This window comes from Lampetra planeri, chromosome 58 (genome assembly GCF_965212315.1).
Source record: "Lampetra planeri chromosome 58, kcLamPlan1.2.h2, whole genome shotgun sequence".
Taxonomy (NCBI): domain Eukaryota; kingdom Metazoa; phylum Chordata; class Hyperoartia; order Petromyzontiformes; family Petromyzontidae; genus Lampetra; species Lampetra planeri.
This window is the reverse complement of record NC_136164.1, coordinates 3,140,470-3,158,985: the sequence shown is the minus strand read 5'-3', so window position 1 is coordinate 3,158,985 and position 18,516 is coordinate 3,140,470. Positions and strand designations below refer to the sequence as shown.

Below are 18,516 nucleotides of genomic sequence, written 5' to 3'. Positions count from 1 at the left end.
ACCCGGCGAGAGGTTCATGAAGGCCGTGCCGGTAGAGACTGAGACACCAGCTGCGTTCGAGAAATCTCAAGCCTCAAATGAGTACCTGGTGCGGTGTGTAGTAAACATCACCGCTGGGGAGACAAAGGCGGCCGGGCGTTGTGCTGGCCACCCACCCCCTCCTGTGCGGTGCCGGCCTTCATAGGTGCTGCTACTCGCTAACAGCACCTGCCCCAAAAGTCTGTTAGGGCTACACGGGGGATCTTTGTCTTTGTCTGTGTGTGCGCGTGCCTGTGATAGAGTATCGGTCAGCGCGCTGCGCTACAAACCCGCTAACTCGAGTTCGATTCCCACTCATGGCGGATAATATTGGTCGCGAAGGCATCCATGTTAATTTGTCTTTGTGTGTTCGTATAGGGGGAGCAACCAGGGACCTGACCCCCTTTAAGGAGTGCGTCGATCCGAATCCTGTGTACCGCTCCGTGCTTCTCAAGCTGCTCCTCCGCTACACGTGAGTGGGGCACGATGCTGCCCGCTGCCCCGTGGGACACGTGGGCACTGGGCCAGGGTGTAGGGGACAGGGTGCTGCCCGCTGCCCCGTGGGACACGTGGGCACTGGGCCAGGGTGTAGGGGACACACGGTGCTGCCCGCTGCCCCGTGGGACACGTGGGCACTGGGCCAGGGTGTAGGGGACACACGGTGCTGCCCGCTGCCCCGTGGGACACGTGGGCACTGGGTCAGGGTGTAGGGGACACACGGTGCTGCCCGCTGCCCCGTGGCACGCGTGGGCACTGGGTCAGGGTGTAGGGGACACAGGGTGCTGCCCGCTGCCCCGTGGCACACGTGGGCAATGGGTCAGGGTGTAGGGGACACACTGTGCTGCCCGCTGCCCCGTGGCACACGTGGGCAATGGGCCAGGGTGTAGGGGACACAGGGTGCTGCCCACTGCCCCGTGGGACACGTGGGCACTGGGTCAGGGTGTAGGGGACACACGGTGCTGCCCGCTGCCCCGTGGCACACGTGGGCACTGAGCCAGGGTGTAGGGGACACACGGTGCTGCCCGCTGCCCCGTGGGACACGTGGGCACTGGGCCAGGGTGTAGGGGACACACGGTGCTGCCCACTGCCCCGTGGAACACGTGGGCACTGGGCCAGGGTGTAGGGGACACACGGTGCTGCCCGCTGCCCCGTGGCACACGTGGGCACTGGGCCAGGGTGTAGGGGACACACGGTGCTGCCCGCTGCCCCGTGGGACACGTGGGCACTGGGCCAGGGTGTAGGGGACACACGGTGCTGCCCGCTGCCCCGTGGCACACGTGGGCACTGGGTCAGGGTGTAGGGGACACAGGGTGCTGCCCACTGCCCGTGGGACACGTGGGCACTGGGCCAGGGTGTAGGGGACACACGGTGCTGCCCGCTGCCCCGTGGGACACGTGGGCACTGGGCCAGGGTGTAGGGGACACACGGTGCTGCCCGCTGCCCCGTGGCACACGTGGGCACTGGGTCAGGGTGTAGGGGACACAGGGTGCTGCCCGCTGCCCTGTGGCACACGTGGGCACTGGGCCAGGGTGTAGGGGACACACGGTGCTGCCCACTGCCCCGTGGCACACGTGGGCACTGGGCCAGGGTGTAAGGGACACACGGTGCTGCCCACTGCCCCGTGGCACACGTGGGCACTGGGCCAGGGTGTAGGGGACACACGGTGCTGCCCACTGCCCCGTGGCACACGTGGGCACTGGGCCAGGGTGTAAGGGACACACGGTGCTGCCCACTGCCCCGTGGCACACGTGGGCACTGGGCCAGGGTGTAGGGGACACACGGTGCTGCCCGCTGCCCCGTGGCACACGTGGGCACTGGGTCAGGGTGTAGGGGACACGGTACGTCGACAGTGCCTCCACCCGTGAGATCTGGCAGAAGGAAGGGTGCGATGGAGGGCAGCGGTAGGGAAGCGGAGTAGCGACAAATGGCAGAGGCCGTGTCGTCCCCCTCGGCTGACGGGCGCTGCGTTGTGCGTGCCTCCTGTGTGCAGCGGCAAGGAGGTGCAGCGGTTTCTGGAGCAGCATCTGCTGAGCGTGCAGAGGAACCCGAGGCTCAAGGAGGAAGACCTCAGCCAGCTGTACGTGCTCTTCGTGAGCTGCTTCGAGGTGGGTCCGCCGCTCGCTCTCTCGCGCACGCAGACTGCATTCTTTGATGGTCTGACCCGGCCAGGAATCCAGGCAGGAATCACAACTAGGAATCCAGCCACAATTGTTTTGTATTATTTTGGTTTGACTGTCGCGCAACAAACTTCATTCTCAGTGGGTGGCAGAGTGAACCGCCTTGTGGCAAGGTGGCATTGAGCCTGCTATGACTGAGTCTGCTGTGACTGAGCCTGCTATGACTGACGCCTGCTGTGACTGAGTCTGCTGTGACTGAGCCTGCTATGACTGACGCCTGCTGTGACTGACGCTGCCACCCCCTTGAGAGCAGTTGGCAGATGCGAGTTGGCCGATGCAGAGGCTATTTTATTATAATGTTTTTAACATTTATTTTACAAGGCGAGGTCCGCTGAGCTACTTCTAGGAGTTATTTTTCAGAAGTGTTTTGGATTTTTCTCCGGTTTTTCCCTCCACATCAGAATTGGCGTCACGACTATTTAGAGTGTTTGGCCGCTATACACATTGCCATGTGGTGATGACGGCCACTTGGTTGGGCTATCATTTGTGATGGCCGGGTGGTCGCTTCTGACAGAAGAAGACGCCACGTACCTCAGTGGGGCCTTAGACCCGGTCAAATTAAAAGTTTCGTCTTTCGTTTTTTTACGGCACTCGCCCTCAACGGACCGTTAAGGCTACACGGGGGACCTTTGTCTTTGGGCAGGAGGCGCTCCACGCCGAGCTCGACCGCCGCTGCGGCCACGACTCCCCCGGGCGCCTGGGCGGCGCCGCCGGCTTCCTGGAGCGGCGGCTGCCCCGGCTGCCCCCCGCGGCGACGCCCGGCAGGGGGCCGCTGGCGCTCGGGGTCCTGCAGGACGTGGCCAACGCCTGCGTGGCCCTCGACGTCGTCGCAGAGATCGTCCAGCAGCTGCACGGTGGGGACGCTGGCTGCGAGTGCGTGGGTGTGTGCACGTGTGTGAGTCTGAGTGGGTGTGTGCACGTGTGTGAGTCTGAGTGGGTGTGTGCACGTGTGTGAGTCTGAGTGGGTGGGTGAGTCGCAGAGTGCGTGGGTGTGTGCACATGTGTGAGTCTGAGTGGGTGGGCGAGTCGGAGAGTGCGTGGGTGTGTGCACGTGTGTGAGTCTGAGTGGGTGGGCGAGTCGGAGAGTGCGTGGGTGTGTGCACGTGTGTGAGTCTGAGTGGGTGGGCGAGTTGGAGAGTGCGTGGGTGTGTGCACGTGTGTGAGTCTGAGTGGGTGTGTGCACGTGTGTGAGTCTGAGTGGGTGTGCACGTGTGTGAGTCTGAGTGGGTGGGTGAGTCGCAGAGTGCGTGGGTGTGTGCACGTGTGTGAGTCTGAGTGGGTGGGCGAGTCGGAGAGTGCGTGGGTGTGTGCACGTGTGTGAGTCTGAGTGGGTGTGTGCACGTGTGTGAGTCTGAGTGGGTGGGCGAGTCGGAGAGTGCGTGGGTGTGTGCACGTGTGTGAGTCTGAGTGGGTGTGTGCACGTGTGTGAGTCTGAGTGGGTGGGCGAGTCGGAGAGTGCGTGGGTGTGTGCACGTGTGTGAGTCTGAGTGGGTGGGCGAGTCGGAGAGTGCGTGGGTGTGTGCACGTGTGTGAGTCTGAGTGGGTGTGTGCACGTGTGTGAGTCTGAGTGGGTAGGTGAGTCGCAGAGTGCGTGGGTGTGTGCACGTGTGTGAGTCTGAGTGGGTGGGCGAGTCGGAGAGTGCGTGGGTGTGTGCACGTGTGTGAGTCTGAGTGGGTGGGCGAGTCGGAGAGTGCGTGGGTGTGTGCACGTGTGTGAGTCTGAGTGGGTGTGTGCACGTGTGTGAGTCTGAGTGGGTGGGCGAGTCGGAGAGTGCGTGGGTGTGTGCACGTGTGTGAGTCTGAGTGGGTGTGTGCACATGTGTGAGTCTGAGTGGGTGGGCGAGTCGGAGAGTGCGTGGGTGTTGGCGTGCGTGAGTGTGGGCATGTGTGTGGGCATGTGTGTGTGCGTGTGTGCGTGCGTCTTGTGTGGGGAGTGGTAGTGCAATGGTTAGTGCGCTGCGTTACGAACCCGGCGACCCGAGTTCGATTCCCGCTCATGGCCAATAATCACGGGGAATATTTGAACCAGTCTCTGTATCTGTCTCTCTCTTTGACTTTGATTCTCTATGTCTGTGTCTCTCTTTCTCTGTGTCTCTCTCCCGGAGCCTCTATTTGTGTATCTCTTATTTTGTGCGTGTCTGTAATGCAAGTTAACTCGTGTAAATACTCCTACACTTACTCATCCAAAAAACCTGTATTATGGTTGATATTGGTCGCGAAAGCCGACGTGTTAAAGTGTCTGTCTCTGTCTTTCTTTGCCTCTGCCTCCCCCTCCGTCTCTCTCTCTCCATCTGTCCCTCACCCTCCCCGACTCTCTCTCTGCGACTGGCGGTTTGCCGTCCTGCGTAGAGGCGGGGCGGGAGGCGTCAACGGCGAGCGTGGAGGAGCGCCAGCTGCTGGAGGCCGTGCGCCGCCTCTGCTCCATGCCCGGCGGGGTGTGGCTCCAGGCCTTCCTGCTGCGCTGCCTCGCCAGCCGCTGCGGCCTCGACGCTCTCGGCGCGCTCACACGCCAGTTCCCCTGGGCCCTGCCGCAGCAAGTCAAAAGCCAGGAGGTGGAGATGGCTCACGCGCTCGTTCCACTCACCCACTCGCCCACTCACCCGCTCGCTTACTCACGCACTCACACACTAATTTTGTCGCTCCTCAAACCGCTCGCTCATTTACTCGCTCACTCGTACAGCCACTCAATCACTTGCTCACTGACTCACTCACACGCTTACTCAGTCACTCACTGGCTCGCTCACTCACACACTGATTCACTCACAAACTCGCTTACTCCCTCTCTCGTTCACTCGCTAACACAGATGCTCACTCGCTCATTCCCACACTCACTCAATCGTTCACGAACATTCTCACTCACTCGCCGACTTGCTCATTCACTCGTGGACACACTGGCTCACCGACTCACTGGTGAACACACTCACTTGCTCGTGTGTGCCTGTACGTGCGTGTGTATGTGGGTGTCTGCATCTATGGTGACTCGTCTCCGTGGCTCTATCTGTGTGTGTGCGTGGGGAGCGGCGGCGTAGCGGTAAGCGCGCTCAGCGACAAACACAGTGACCCGAGTTTGATTACCGCTTATGGCCAACACCAGTGACGATTATCTGAACCGGTACTGGGCCTCCCCTAGGTCGACTCAGCCTCAAATGAGTACCTGGTGCGGTGTGTAAACATCACCACTGGGGAGACAAAGGCGGCAGGGCATGGTGCTGGCCATCCACCACCTCGTGTGCTGTACACTTGCCCCAACAGTCTGTTAAGGCTACACGGGTGATCTTTGTATACGCACGTGTGTATTTGTGCCGACGCATATCCCGGTAATACCGGGCATCGGCTCAGGCCACAACCAACCCCCTCGTGCGCCGTGCCAGCTTTGTACAGGCGCTCGCTGGAGCGCACTTGCTCCAACAGGCTGCGTGAGCTGCACGCGGGATCTTTGTCTTGTTTATCCAGGAGGAGTTGGCGACCCACATTGACTGGTTTCTGGCCTTCGGCGACGTCTACAGAGAGACACGCGACTCCGTGAGCGGAGCGCTTCTCACGGCGGACTACAAAGCCCTGGAGGCCAAGGTGGGTGACCACCGACTGGTCCGCTCCACAGCGAATGGCCCCACTTGTTAGCGACTGCCTGTTGGTGGCGGTGACAACACGGCCGAGCGTCGTCCCCCCACCTCTCTCTCTCCCGTTTGTCCGCACAGCTCGCGGGCTCCCAGGATGCCGAGGGGCAGGTGGCGTTTGCGCTCGCCCTCTACAGGGAGGTGGCAGCCACCTTCACCTACAGCGACCGCGGCCTCCACGCCACCCCCGAGGTGACTTGGCCGGGGTTCGGGTCCTCCCCGAGGCTGAGGGTGGTGCACACCCGCGCCGGGTCGGTCGGTGGCGGACCGGGCTCCTCACCGCCCACACCTCCGGTCATCCTCGCAGCAGCAGTAGCAGCAGTAGCAGCAGCAGCAGCAGCGGCGGTGGCGGCGGCTTTCGGCTCGGCCATCAAACAAAGACGGTGGTTCTAGATTTGAAGCTTTATAAGCTTTATAAAGACGGTGGTCACCGCATCGCGCGGCGCTTTCGGATGCGCCCCTGCGGCCGTCTGGAACGCTGTTCCTTCCGAAACATTAGGAAGCCACTGGAGCTATGCATTTTTAAATCTTCCCGATTGAGAACTCATTTCTCTAGAACTGCTTTTTGTGTTTAGTTCGTTGTCCGCCCCCTCCACCTCCGATTAGCGCATTTGGCTACGTACGGTGCGACAGAAGTTCAACATACACACAGACACACCACCCACCCCCCCTCTGCCAGAGGAATGGGGAATTTCCACCACTGACTCTGAAGGGCTGTGATGTCCACCACTGGCTCTGCCTCGATGCTCATTCAGCAACAACAATCCACGTGTTGATTGCCTACGAGAGCCATGCGCGAGTCCAAGGGCCGTTTGCCAGAAGGATCCTGCCGCTGCCACATTGGCAGATGTTTCAGCCCAGCACGTCACGAGTTGTGTTTGTTATTCACGTGCGGGAGGAGACCGGAGGACCCGGAGAAAACCCACGCCCTGCGCGAGGGGGCAACGCTCTATCCCCGTACAGATGGAACAGATGGAGATTAGTCGACACGCTTTGCTGTGCGGCCTTCTCCTGGCTCGTTGCCCACCAACGGAAAGGGAGGAGGTCTCACGCCCCATCTGTGCCTGATCCACCAACCCCTCGTTGCTGCTGCTTCCTCCACGGTCGTGCTGGATCGCAGGCCATGCCACGTGCAGCAGCGTAGCCACCACCAACACCGAAACAAAGGCAAAGTTCCCCCATATAGCCTTTCCAGACTGTTGGGGCAAGTGCTGTTAGCGAGCACCTATTAAGGCCGCCATGGCACAAGAGGGGGGAATGGGCGGCCAGTACCATGTCCCGGCCGCATTTGTCTCCCGAGCGGTGACGTTTACACACCGCACCAGGTGCTCATTTGATGCTGAGTTGACCTAGGGGAGGCCTAGGACCGGTTCAAATATTCGCCCTTGTTTTTTAGTCGTGAGCAGGAATCGAACTCGGTTCACCGGGGTTCGAAAGCGCAGCGCGCTAACCACCGCACCACCGCTCCGCATCACCACCACATGGCAGGAAGTCACCGTTGATTTTCATCGCACGATTGCGGATAACAGGACGGCGGATATCGGGACCCCTCCGTCTCGCCTCCCTCGCCTCCCGCCCCTCCCCCCTTCCCTCCCCGTATGCGGAGAGCAGCAGTGCCGGGCGCTGGAGTCCGTGGCGACGCGCACGGTGCCGAGTCCCCCGATGAGGCAGTTCTGCTCCTTGCTGCTGAACGGGATGTTGGGGGGGGCCCTGGGCGGTGGCGGCGCGTGGCGTGGGAGCCGGGCCCTGCTGGAGCTGGCGGTGCACGCGGGCGCCACGCTGCGGGCGGCCAGCACGGGGCTCGCCGGGCCCCTCCAGGGCCTGGCGCTGCAGCCGGGCTCCATGGCGGTGAGGGGGGTTAACGGACGCGAGGAGATGGGTGGCCAGCACCGCGCCCGGCTGCCTTTGTCTCCCCGGTGGCGATGTTCACTACGCACCATGCCAGAAACTCATTTGAGGCCGAGTCGACCTAGGGTCGGCTCAGAATTGGTTCAGATGATTGTCACCGGCGTTGGCGGCCATGAGTGGGAGTCGAACTCGAGTTAGCGGGTTTGTAGCGCAGCGCGCTGACCAATACTCTATCACAGGCATGCGCACGCACAGACAAAGACCCCCCGTGTAGCCTTAACAGACTGTTGGGGCAGGTGCTGTTAGCGAGCAGCAGCACCTACGAAGGCCGGCACTGCACACGAGGGTGGGTGACCAGCACCACGCCCGGCCGCCTTTGTCTCCCCCCAGTGGCGATGTTCACTACAAACCGCTACACCAGCTACTCATTTTGAGGCTTGAGCCCTAGGGGAGACCCCGGAGCGTCCTAGAGAGGCACCGCACCTCCTGTCTCTCCCCAGAACTCCTTCCTCCCGACCATGCCGGACGACCTGCGGGATACCGCACAAGCTTGGCAGTTCACAGACCAGGACGTGCAGCGCCAGTGGTATCGTGAGTACCTTGAACACCGCCACTCAGCGCGCCCGGTACAAACGGCACACAATGCGGGATCACGGTATGCAATATGGGATCATGATACGTAATATGGGATCATGGTATGCAATATAGGATCACGTTGCGCAATATGATGTCATGGTATGCAATATGGGATCACAGTGCACAATTGGGCTGTCAGGTTCATGATCAGCTGTGTCGCTGCCACATCCCTCTACTTCAGCTGCTACGAACTACTACACTAACCTTACCTCTCCTCCAAACTGTGTTGGTCATACTTCACCATACTGGTCAGTGCCTAGGACCGGTTCAGATATCACCCACTACGGATGTTGGTGGCCATGAGCGGGAATCGAACCTCGAGTCTGCTGGGTTCGGGTTAATAGCGCAGTGTGCTAACTGCTGCGCCGCCACTCACCACAACCTCCCACCCCACACCACCCCACCCACACACCACCCCACACCACCCACCCCACACCACCCCACCCCACACCACCAACCCCACACCACCCCACCCCACACCACCCCACCCCACACCACCCACCCCACACCACCCCACCCCACACCACCCCACCCCACACCACCAACCCCACACCACCAACCCCACACTACCCACTCCACACCACCCCACCCCACCCACCCCACCCCACACCACCAACCCCACCCCACCCACCCCACACCACACCACCCCACCCCACACCACCCACCCCACCCCACACCACCCACCCCACCCCACACCACCCCACCCACACACCACCCCACCCACACACCACCCCACCCAAACCACCCCACACCACACCACCCCACACCACCCACCCCACCCCACACACAGAGACTAATCTGTGTTATTTACCTTTTTTTGACAGAATGTGCAAACGGACACTTTTGCATCGTGGGAGAGGTGAGAACTCGCTCAGACAAAGCCCCCCCCCCCCCCCGTGTCACCTACACGGACGGAGTAGGGCGGCCGTGCCAATTGAAACCATGAGCCGTTGCCGCAGCGACCGCCCTCCGGCTCGGCGGCTCCGTCACTGAATATTGCCGCGGCGATTTTCCCCGCAGTTCACTCGATTGTAGTTCGCTCGATTGCAGTTCGCTCGATTGCAGTTCGCTCGATTGCAGTTCGCTCGATTGCAGTTCACTCGATTGCCTCCGCCGTGTCGTCGGTGCTGTTGCCACACTTCCGGTTGCCGGGCAGCTGTGGGTACTCGCGTGGCGTGTACTCGCTTGTGAAATGTAAATATTGAATTGGAATCAAATTAGAGTTGATCGTGAAGCATAACACCGGTCGCGTCTCTTTGTGCCTCCGTGTGTCCTTGTGTTTCTCTTTGTGTCTCTGTGTGTCTCCGCGTGTCTCCATGTTTCTCTGTGTGTCTCCGCGTGTCTCCGCGTGTCTCCGTGTGTCTCTTTGCGCGTGTCTTTCTCTGTTTTCCTTGTCTCTGCGTCGTTTGCAGTGTGGGAAACCCATGCAGAAGTCGCGCTGCATTGAGTGCAGAGTGGAGATCGGGGGCGAGAGTCACAACCCCGTGGCGGGGTTCAAAGCCACCACAATCATGTACGGCCACTGGCACGCACCCACACGCCCATTGTGGATCTCCAGGGCACGCCGGCCGTTCGAGGCTCGGTGATGGTGGCAATGATGGTGATGATTGTGGCGGTGATGATGGGATGGTGGTGATGATGATGGTGGTGATGATTATGGTGATGGTGGTTGTGGTGATGATGATGTTGATGACGATGTTCATGATAATCATGATGATGGTGGTGGTGGTGATGGTGGTTGTGGTGATGATGATGTTGATGATGATGACAATGATGATGTTCATGATAATGATGATGGTGGTGATGTTGTTGGTGGCGCTAGGGGCGAGCACTCGAAGTGTGGCCATGTGCTGGGCGCACCGTCTCAGCGTGGTGCGGCGAGCACGAGCGAGCGCAACGCGTCGCCGCTCGTCGTCGCGCTGCTCCGAGCGCTGCTCCACTGCTCCATGTTGATCGGCTGCACCAGCGACGCCGCGGTGAGTCCACCAACCCGCTCGCTCGCTCGCTCGCCCACGGACACAGCACCTCCGCGCAGCCTTTAACTCGGAGGCTCGGAGATGTTAACTACCTTGCCCGGTATGCAGGAGGTCGCGGGTTCGATCCCGACCCCGACGCCTGCTTTACATTTGGAGTTAACATTTTGCCACGTTGGCGAGATGTTACCTACCTCGCACCTCCGATGAGCACGATTGGCTACGTACCGTGCGAAAGAAGTCCAGCATACATACATAATACAGTCGACCCTTCTGCATCGCGGGGGTTAGGGGTGCAAGCCCCCCGCGATCTGGAAAAAACGCGTGAAATGTCTTGGTCCCCTTGGTCCCCTTGGTCCCCTTGGCAAGCGAAGCGAGCACCTCCAGCCGGGGGGTTCGGGGGGGGGGTGCGCTGTGAGCGCGTAGAACCGCAGTTCTTTTCGCAAACTTTAACTTTTAACAACATTTAACTTTAAAAAAATGGTGTATAATTATGGTATTCAAATATAAAATGCATTAATATTATATAGTACTGTACATATATTTTATGCATTTAGGAGTTACTAAACTTTTGTGTGTCGTCTGCGGCTTTCGCAAAATTCCCATTTAATTTCTTATGCCGACCCCGCGATATATCGAAACCACGATGGGGTCGACTGTACTTGTCTGTGCGTGCCTGTGCATGCGTGTCCATGTCTGTGCGTGCCTGTGCGTGCCTGTGCGTGCCTGTGCGTGTCTGTGCGTGCCTGTGCGTGCCTGTGCGTGCCTGTGCGTGCCTGTGCGTGCAGGCCGTGTCAAGACTCATCGTCCCCCCGGTGCAGAACGTGACTGCGTTCCTGCTGCAGCACCTGCAGCAGGACGTGCAGCAGCTGTCACGCTCCCTGAATCGCAGCAAGGATGATGCGCAGCTGCTGCTGCACCTCGTGCTCGTACAGCTGCTGCAACTCAACTCACGCGGTGATGAGAACACACGCACACCCAGAGAGCCATCTGCCTGTCATTACCTAGAGACACACACCCAAATAGCCAGCTGCCTGTCATTACCTAGAGACACACAGCCAGAGAGTCGTCTGTCTGTCTGTCTGTCACTACCTAGAGACGCACACCCAGTGAGTTGTCTGTCTGCCTGTCATTACCCAGAGAGCCGGCTGCCTATCCATCATTGCCTAGGGATAGGGTCTGTACAGGGACCCTATCTGATGGGCTTCTCTAGCCAATACCGGTGGGCTGACACTGGAACCCGGTGAGAGTTGCAAGGCGGTGGGCGACCTCTCCGTGACCACCGGCTGCTCTTCCTTCAACAGTTGGCGATCAGCGGGACCCGCTGCTGAGGCAGAGGGAGCGGCGCGCAGCCTGGGAGAAGGACTTCGCCAGGGAGTGTCTGGAGCCGGTGCTGCGGGTGAGCTCACGCCACGGGGCACTGCCCCAGCACCACGAGGCTGAGCGGACAGCGGCGAGCAGCGCCGTCGGAGGCTGTCCGTGGAGGTGGGCGCCGTGCGGCGCGTCGCCTGTACTCCAGACCGGCAGCGGAGGTGGTCGCGGCGAGGGTTGATGGATCGCCACACGGATGTGAAACTCTCTTCCCTGTGGGTGGGCGTCAAGGAGGAGCCGTACCTCCTGGCTCTGCCGGGAGAAACGAAACTAAAACTCAAGTATTTTTTTTTAACTAAACTAGAATTTTTATTTTACTAGGTAAGGCCCCACTGAGCTGTGTCGTTCTTTGTCAGAAGCGACCTGGCAACCAAGTGGCTTATCACGTGGAAATGTTTAGCAGCCAAGTGCTCTAAAAGCACATCATTTATACATGTGAAGAGAGAAACCGGAGGACCCAAAATCCACGCAATCACCACAAGGAGAGAGACACGCAAACTCCAAATATACAGCAGCAGGCATCTGGGTCGGGATCAAACCCACGACCTCCTGCGTACCAGGCGAGGGAGTTAACATCTCGCCAATGTGGCACCCCCAGGCGGTCGGTGCAGCAAAAATGTTGGATCGAGTGTTTACCCTTCGCCCCGGTTTCCTTCCACACGTATAATCACTCGTGAATTGAACGAGATAACGCCTTCATATGAAGAGGGCCACAGAGCTTGGGCAATTGTTGGTAGTGCCGGCTTGTGGATCATGACCCACGCTTGGGGTCGCGTGCGGAAGAAGCAGAGTTTGTTGATTTGTATTCTCGCTCACTGGCTCGCCTAGTCAGCTGTGAACCCACTCACCCCCCTGTTCGCCTGCTTGTCCACACACCCACCCACTCATTCACTCACCCACTCACTATTCTACCCACCTACCAACTCACGAATTTATCCACCCAGACTCACCTAATCACCCACGTACCAACTCAGTCACCCAACTGTTCAGCTACTCACCCACTCTGTCACACCACCTTCCCTCCCCTCTTGCCCCCCCCTTCTGGTCCCTCCCCTCCGCTTCCTCCTCCCCTCCATCCTCCCTCCCCTCCCTCCCCCCCTCCTCCTCCCCCCTGTCCTCCCCTTCTCCCCTCCTGCCCTCCCCCCCAATTCCGCCTGCCCCCCTCCGCTCCCTCCCCTCCCCTCCCTCCTCCCCTTCCCCCCCATCCCACTGTCTCCGTGGCTGCCTAGGATCTGGAGGGGCGTCTGGGCGAGGCCCACGAGCGGGTTCGTAGCGACAGGCGCGGCGGTGCCTGCGGGCCGCTTGCGCGCCTGGTGCGCGGCGACGTGCCGTGGATGGCGCCGGGCGCGGTGGGCGTCCACCCCGAGCTGTGGCGCTACAGGCCCAGGGCCTCGCTGCTGCAGGTGGCCACGCAGCTGGAGCAGCAGGGCCTGCAGAGCGAGCTGCCCGTGCTCACCGTCTTTCTGCAGCAGGCGAGTGAACCGGCTCACACTCACGTCGGTGGGTGTGGGGTGGGTGGGGAGGGTGGAGTGGGTTGGGTAGGTGGGGTAGGGAGGGGTAGGGTGGGGTAGGGAGGGGTAGGGTGGGGTAGGGAGGGGTGGGGAGGGTGGGGTGGGTGGGGTGGGTGGAGTGGGTGGGTGGGTCGTGATGGGTGTGGATTTCTCCTATCCAGTAGTAGCAGAAGCAGCAGCAGACCCTCCACGTGTGGTGCGTGCGACCCTGCAAACAAAACCGTTGTTGGCCTGCGCGGTTCACATCGCGAACCGCCCACAGGGCATCGCCACCGCCCCCTCCGTCACGCGCCGGGAAGTGACGGCGGCGTCGGTGGGGGCTGTGACTGGGGGTTGCGGCCGTGAACGTGGTCGCGCGTGTCCCCCGCGTCCGTCTCGGCCCCCCAGGAAAGGCACCTGCGCCTGGTTCGACACCTGCCCGAGCTGCTGTCCCTCGCCAGGGAGATGGTGGAGCGATTCCGGAACGTCCCTCCCGAGAAGGCCGACATCTCCATCCGCAGCTTCCTCTCTACGATCGCGCCCGGTACGGACCAGCACCGCCTCTTCCGCCAGAGGCCGCCGGGTTCAATCACCGGCGCCGCGCGCGTCTCTCCCGTGCGGGGAGCGGCGACGGGGCGGTTGGCGCACCGCGCCACGGACGCGGCCATCTGACGTTCGATTCTCACTCAGGGGCAACGTTGGTGACGATTATCTGAACCCATTCCTGGGCGCTTCCGGCGGTTTCAGTGGATCTTGTGGTTACAGCGGTTCCAGCGGTTCTGGCGATCTCTGGTGGTTCTGGTGGTTTTGCCAGTTCAGTGGCGGTGTGTCCCGGCGCGTGACCGTGCCGCTGCGTTCTCGCTGTGCCGCAGTCTCGCTCCGCGCGGCGCTGCAGAAGAGGGTGGAGGGGTTCATCGGCGTCTGGAACCAAGCACGGACGCTCATCAGGGACAACAGTGAGTGGGGGCCCGGGGATGCACACGGCACGCGGGGCGACGACGATGATGTCTCTGCGTGTGCGCATGTGTCTCTGTGTGTGTGTCTTTGGGTGTATGTGTGTCTCTGTGTGTCTCTTTGGGTGTCTTTTTGGGTGTATGTGTGTCTCTGTGTGTATCTCAAATAACTGCGTGGTGCAGGCATGGTCGGGAGGAAGGAGTTCTGGGGAGAGACAGGAGGTGTGGTGCCTCTCTAGGACGGTCCGGGGTCTCCCCTAGGGCTGAAGTCTCAAAATGAGTAGCTGGTGTAGCGGTTTGTAGTGAACATCGCCACTGGGGAAACAAAGGCGGCCGGGCGTGGTGCTGGTCACCCACCCCCTCGTGTGCAGTGCCGGCCTTGATATGTGCTACTTGCTAACAGCACTTGCCCCAACAGTCTGTTGGGGCTATATAGGGGATCTTTGTTTGTGTCTTCGTCTCTGTGTATCTGTGCGTGTCTCTGTGTGTGCATGCACGTGTCCATGTGTGCATGTCAGTGTGGGGAGTGGTTGTGTAGCAGTTAGCATGCTGCGCTACAAACCTGGCAACCCGAGTTCAATTGCCACTCACCCTCTCTTCCCCAACAACAACCGGCTCAGCCCTCTACTGTGCCAACTCGCTGCGTTTTGTCCGCCCTGCGCTCCGCTCGTTGTTGTGAGCGTCGCTCTTCTGCCCTCCGTCGTTGTTGCTGGAGGGCGACTGCCTCCAGCCGCCCAGCAGCAGCAGCAGCGTCCTTCACGAGCCTCCTCCTCCACAGAGGCCGATCTTGACACCGCTGGCACCGGTCATCGGCACCCTCGTACTCACCCACCCTCTCTACCCCACTTTCCACCCCCCCTCCCACTCTCCCTCCCACCCCCCGCTCGCCGTCTCCCTGTCCCCAGACGAACTGAAGGTGGCGGTGTCGCTGCTGGAGGAGCCTCTGGGCCTGGAGGGCCCCGTGCTGGCCCTGGTGCCGCGCCGCGCCGGGCCCGGCCTGGCCGCCACGGCGCTCGTGGCGCTGCTCGTGGCGCAGCACAACCGCGTCGTGGACACCCTGGCGCGCGCAGAGGGGCACGAGCCGCCGTGAGTGCGCGCGGCGTGCACGGAGCACGCACGCAGCACGCACGCAGCACGCACACACGCAGCACGCATACACGCAGCACGCACACAGCATGCACGGACAGCATGCACGCAGCACAGCACGCACGAACAGCACGCATGCAGAATGCGCGGTGCACAGCACGCACGCAGCACCACAGCGTACAGTAGACACGTAGTACACACGCGCAGCACACACAGCACGCACACAGCACACACAGCACACAGTACACACTCACAACGCGCACACAGCACACACACAGCACAGTATGCAGCACACGCTCACAGCGCGCACACAGCGCGCATTCACCGGCAGCAACAACGGCAACAATAACCGACGGTGCTGCTGATGCTGACGACAACGCTGCTGCTGCTGCTGCCGCACGATCTCTCCGCTTCTAAGCACCGCTCACCCTGACCCCCCCCCACGTCGCTCGCAGGCTGCCGGTGTGCGTGAGCGCCGTGTCCCCGCCGCTGCTCGTCTCGTACGAGCCGGCGCGCGACCTCGCCCCGCTGCTGGCGGCGGCGCGAGCCTATGCGGTGGAGCCCGGCGGCGGCGGTGCCGGCACGGCGCTCGGCGCCACCACGGAGCTGCGCGCGCTGCAGCGCCACGTCGTGCGGAGACACGTGCGCGGCCGCCCGCCCATCGATATCAAGGTGTTGCACTTTGTCTTTACGCGTGTGTGCACGCACCTATGTGTGCACGCGCGTGTGCGTCTCCTCCCCTTCTGCTCTTTAGCAGCAGCAGCGGCTTTTGGCTGGCCATCGAAACAAAGACGGTGGTCACCACATCACGCGGCGCTTTCAGATGCGCTTCTGCGGGCCGTCTGGAACGCTCTTCCTTCTGATATTAAAAAGCCACTGGAGCTGTGCACTTTAAAATCATCATCGAGATTGACAAGCTCATTACTGTAGAACTGCTTGTTGTGTTTAGTTTGTTGTCCTTCCCTCGCCCTCCTCCCCGATTCGCACGGTTGGTTACGTACGGTGCAAAAGAAGTTCAACATAAATATAAACGCTCGTGAATTGCCCGATAACACCTTCATATATAGAGGACCGCAGAGCCTGGGCAGTTGCTGGTAGCGCCAGCTGCTCACCGCGTGGCTGCCTTCCCACAGCTGCTCCTCTCTCTGTGGTCAAGAGCGAGCGAGTAGCGTGCGGTGGCGGCCCAGTAGAAGTTGACATTGTTGTTATGATTGTGAGAGTTTAATAGTTTGCTGACTTCAGCAAGGGAAATATTGTTATTGTGAGAGCATCGGGGGGAGGTAAGGAGATATGAGGTAAGGAGATATGAGGTAAGGAGATATGAGGTAAGGAGATGATGAGGTATGGAGATGATGATGTAAGGAGATGATACAGGGGAATTGCCAAAGTTGAGCGATGCGAGGGATGAAGTAGAAATAGCAGCGAGGTGCGTGGTTGGGTAGGTGGGTGAGTTAGTGGGTGGGTGAGTGAATTGGTGTAGTGAATGAGTGAGTGGGTGTAGTGAGTGGGTGAGTGAATCACTGAGTGATTAGCTGAGCGTGTGGGGCTGTGCTCAGCAACTTTGCGATAAAATCGACACAAAAACCAAACCGGTTGGATTCGACTGGCGAGTCACCGTCTGGGCGCGTGGCGTTGCGTCTCTCTCTGCCTCCCTCTCCTTCTCTTCCTGTGTCTCTCCGTCTCTCTCTCCGTCTCTCTCTCCGTCTCTCTCTCCGTCTCTCTCTCCATCTCTCTGTCCGTGTCTGATGGAGCCGCCTCGTCTCCACAGAACATCCCCACGCTCGTGATGCTGCACGACCGCGACTACGCACAGCTCTTCCAAGACCTGCAGAGGCAGATCCCACAGGTGACCCCTCCCCCCAACACGCTACCCCCTCCCCCCACACGCTACCCCCCACCCCACACGCTACCCCCCTCCCCCCACACGCTACCCCCCCCCCCCCACACGCTACCCCCCACCCCACACGCTACCCCCCCCCCACACGCTACCCCCCCCCCCCCACACGCTACCCCCCCCCCACACGCTACCCCCCACCGCACACACCCCCACCCCACACACCCCCACCACCATCGAGGTCGTCGTGGTCAGTCCCGCCAAGGTCATTGTGACCGTGGATTGCCGCCGCTTTGTCTGTCCAATACGCGGCGGCGGTGGCGGCAGTGGTGCCGTGAAGGCAGCGGCAGCAGCGAGGGTTGGTGGATCACCGCCCGAATCTCCCCCCCCACCCTCCCTCCCTCCCGCCCAGGTCCCCTTGTTGAGCTCTCACCGGGAGCGACTTCGCGCCCAGCTGCGCTCGCCCAGCGACGCGGCGGAGGCGCTGGCGTGCGTGCAGGTGGCGCTCGGCTTCCTGGTGCCGGCTGGCGGGCACTCCGACACGGCGCTCACCGCCTACCTCGCCCACGTGCTGTGCATGCAGCACCAGGTGTCGGCGCACGTGCTGCAGGTGGGTGCACCACGCTCGCCCACCACGCTCGCCCACCACGCTCGCCCACCACGCTCGCCCACCACGCTCGCCCACCACGCTCGCCCACCACGCTCGCCCACCACGCTCGCCCACCACGCTCGCTCGGCCGCTCCACAATCTCTCGTCCGCTCTCGGTTCAGTCAATCGCTCGCCACATGCTCGCCCAATGCTAGCCCGCTCGTGGTTAGTCGCTCTCTCGGTTCATCAAACGCTCGCTCACTGAACCGCTATCAGAGAGGGCACTAGCCACAAAAGTATGTTAAAGGCTACATGGGGGATCTTTGTGCGGCGAGCGAGTGCGTGGTGTGTGCGTGTGTGCGTGTGTCAGGTGGGGAGCAGTGGCATGGCGGATAGCCCCGCTCACGGCCACCAAAGCCGGTGAACACAGCCTCAAATGAGTACCAAGTACGGTGTTGAGTAAGCATCGCCACTGGGGAGACAAAAGCGGCCGGGCGTGGTGTTGGCCAGCCACCCCCTCGTGTGCCGTGCCGGCCTTCACAAGTGGTACTCGCTAACAGAACTTGCCCCAACAGTCTGTCAAGGCTACCCGGGGGATTGTTGTCTTTGTGTCAGGTGCTGGAGCCCTGCCGACTGAAGCACATGGCGTCGCTGTGGCAGCTGCTCTCCGCTCTGCGCTCGCAGTGCCTGCTGCTGCAGGGCGAGCAGGTGACCGGCGCCGCGCCGCACACGGCTGAGCCGCGAGCGTTCAAAACAGCTCGCAAACACTTCATTTCGAAAGACCCAACACACCAGTAACGAGCGTGGGGGGCAGGCAGGGGGTGCCTTGGCCCCTCCCCCCCCCTTCCCCCCCTCCCGCTGGTGGCCAAAGCTACCAGTTGGGGCCCCCTTGACAAACAGCATGAGATTTGTTTTCAACAACAG

At 61.1% G+C, this 18,516-nt stretch overlaps 1 protein-coding gene across 1 annotated transcript in view; it reads left to right on the top strand.

Moving 5' to 3' along the window:
• The window catches only part of RNF213 (ring finger protein 213), a 70,960-nt gene that overhangs the window by 49,270 nt on the left and 3,174 nt on the right, over positions 1-18,516 (top strand). Inside the window, exons 45-65 of the mRNA XM_078618576.1 lie at positions 397-490; positions 2,009-2,123; positions 2,839-3,049; positions 4,545-4,747; positions 5,649-5,765; positions 5,894-6,004; positions 7,424-7,660; positions 8,161-8,251; positions 9,121-9,155; positions 9,709-9,809; positions 10,119-10,272; positions 11,058-11,226; positions 11,574-11,668; positions 12,870-13,112; positions 13,539-13,674; positions 14,003-14,086; positions 14,989-15,169; positions 15,625-15,841; positions 16,938-17,015; positions 17,416-17,613; positions 18,208-18,300. Coding sequence (XP_078474702.1) covers positions 397-490; positions 2,009-2,123; positions 2,839-3,049; positions 4,545-4,747; positions 5,649-5,765; positions 5,894-6,004; positions 7,424-7,660; positions 8,161-8,251; positions 9,121-9,155; positions 9,709-9,809; positions 10,119-10,272; positions 11,058-11,226; positions 11,574-11,668; positions 12,870-13,112; positions 13,539-13,674; positions 14,003-14,086; positions 14,989-15,169; positions 15,625-15,841; positions 16,938-17,015; positions 17,416-17,613; positions 18,208-18,300 — 2,963 coding nt within the window. The remainder of the gene's footprint in view (positions 1-396; positions 491-2,008; positions 2,124-2,838; positions 3,050-4,544; positions 4,748-5,648; positions 5,766-5,893; positions 6,005-7,423; positions 7,661-8,160; positions 8,252-9,120; positions 9,156-9,708; positions 9,810-10,118; positions 10,273-11,057; positions 11,227-11,573; positions 11,669-12,869; positions 13,113-13,538; positions 13,675-14,002; positions 14,087-14,988; positions 15,170-15,624; positions 15,842-16,937; positions 17,016-17,415; positions 17,614-18,207; positions 18,301-18,516) is intronic.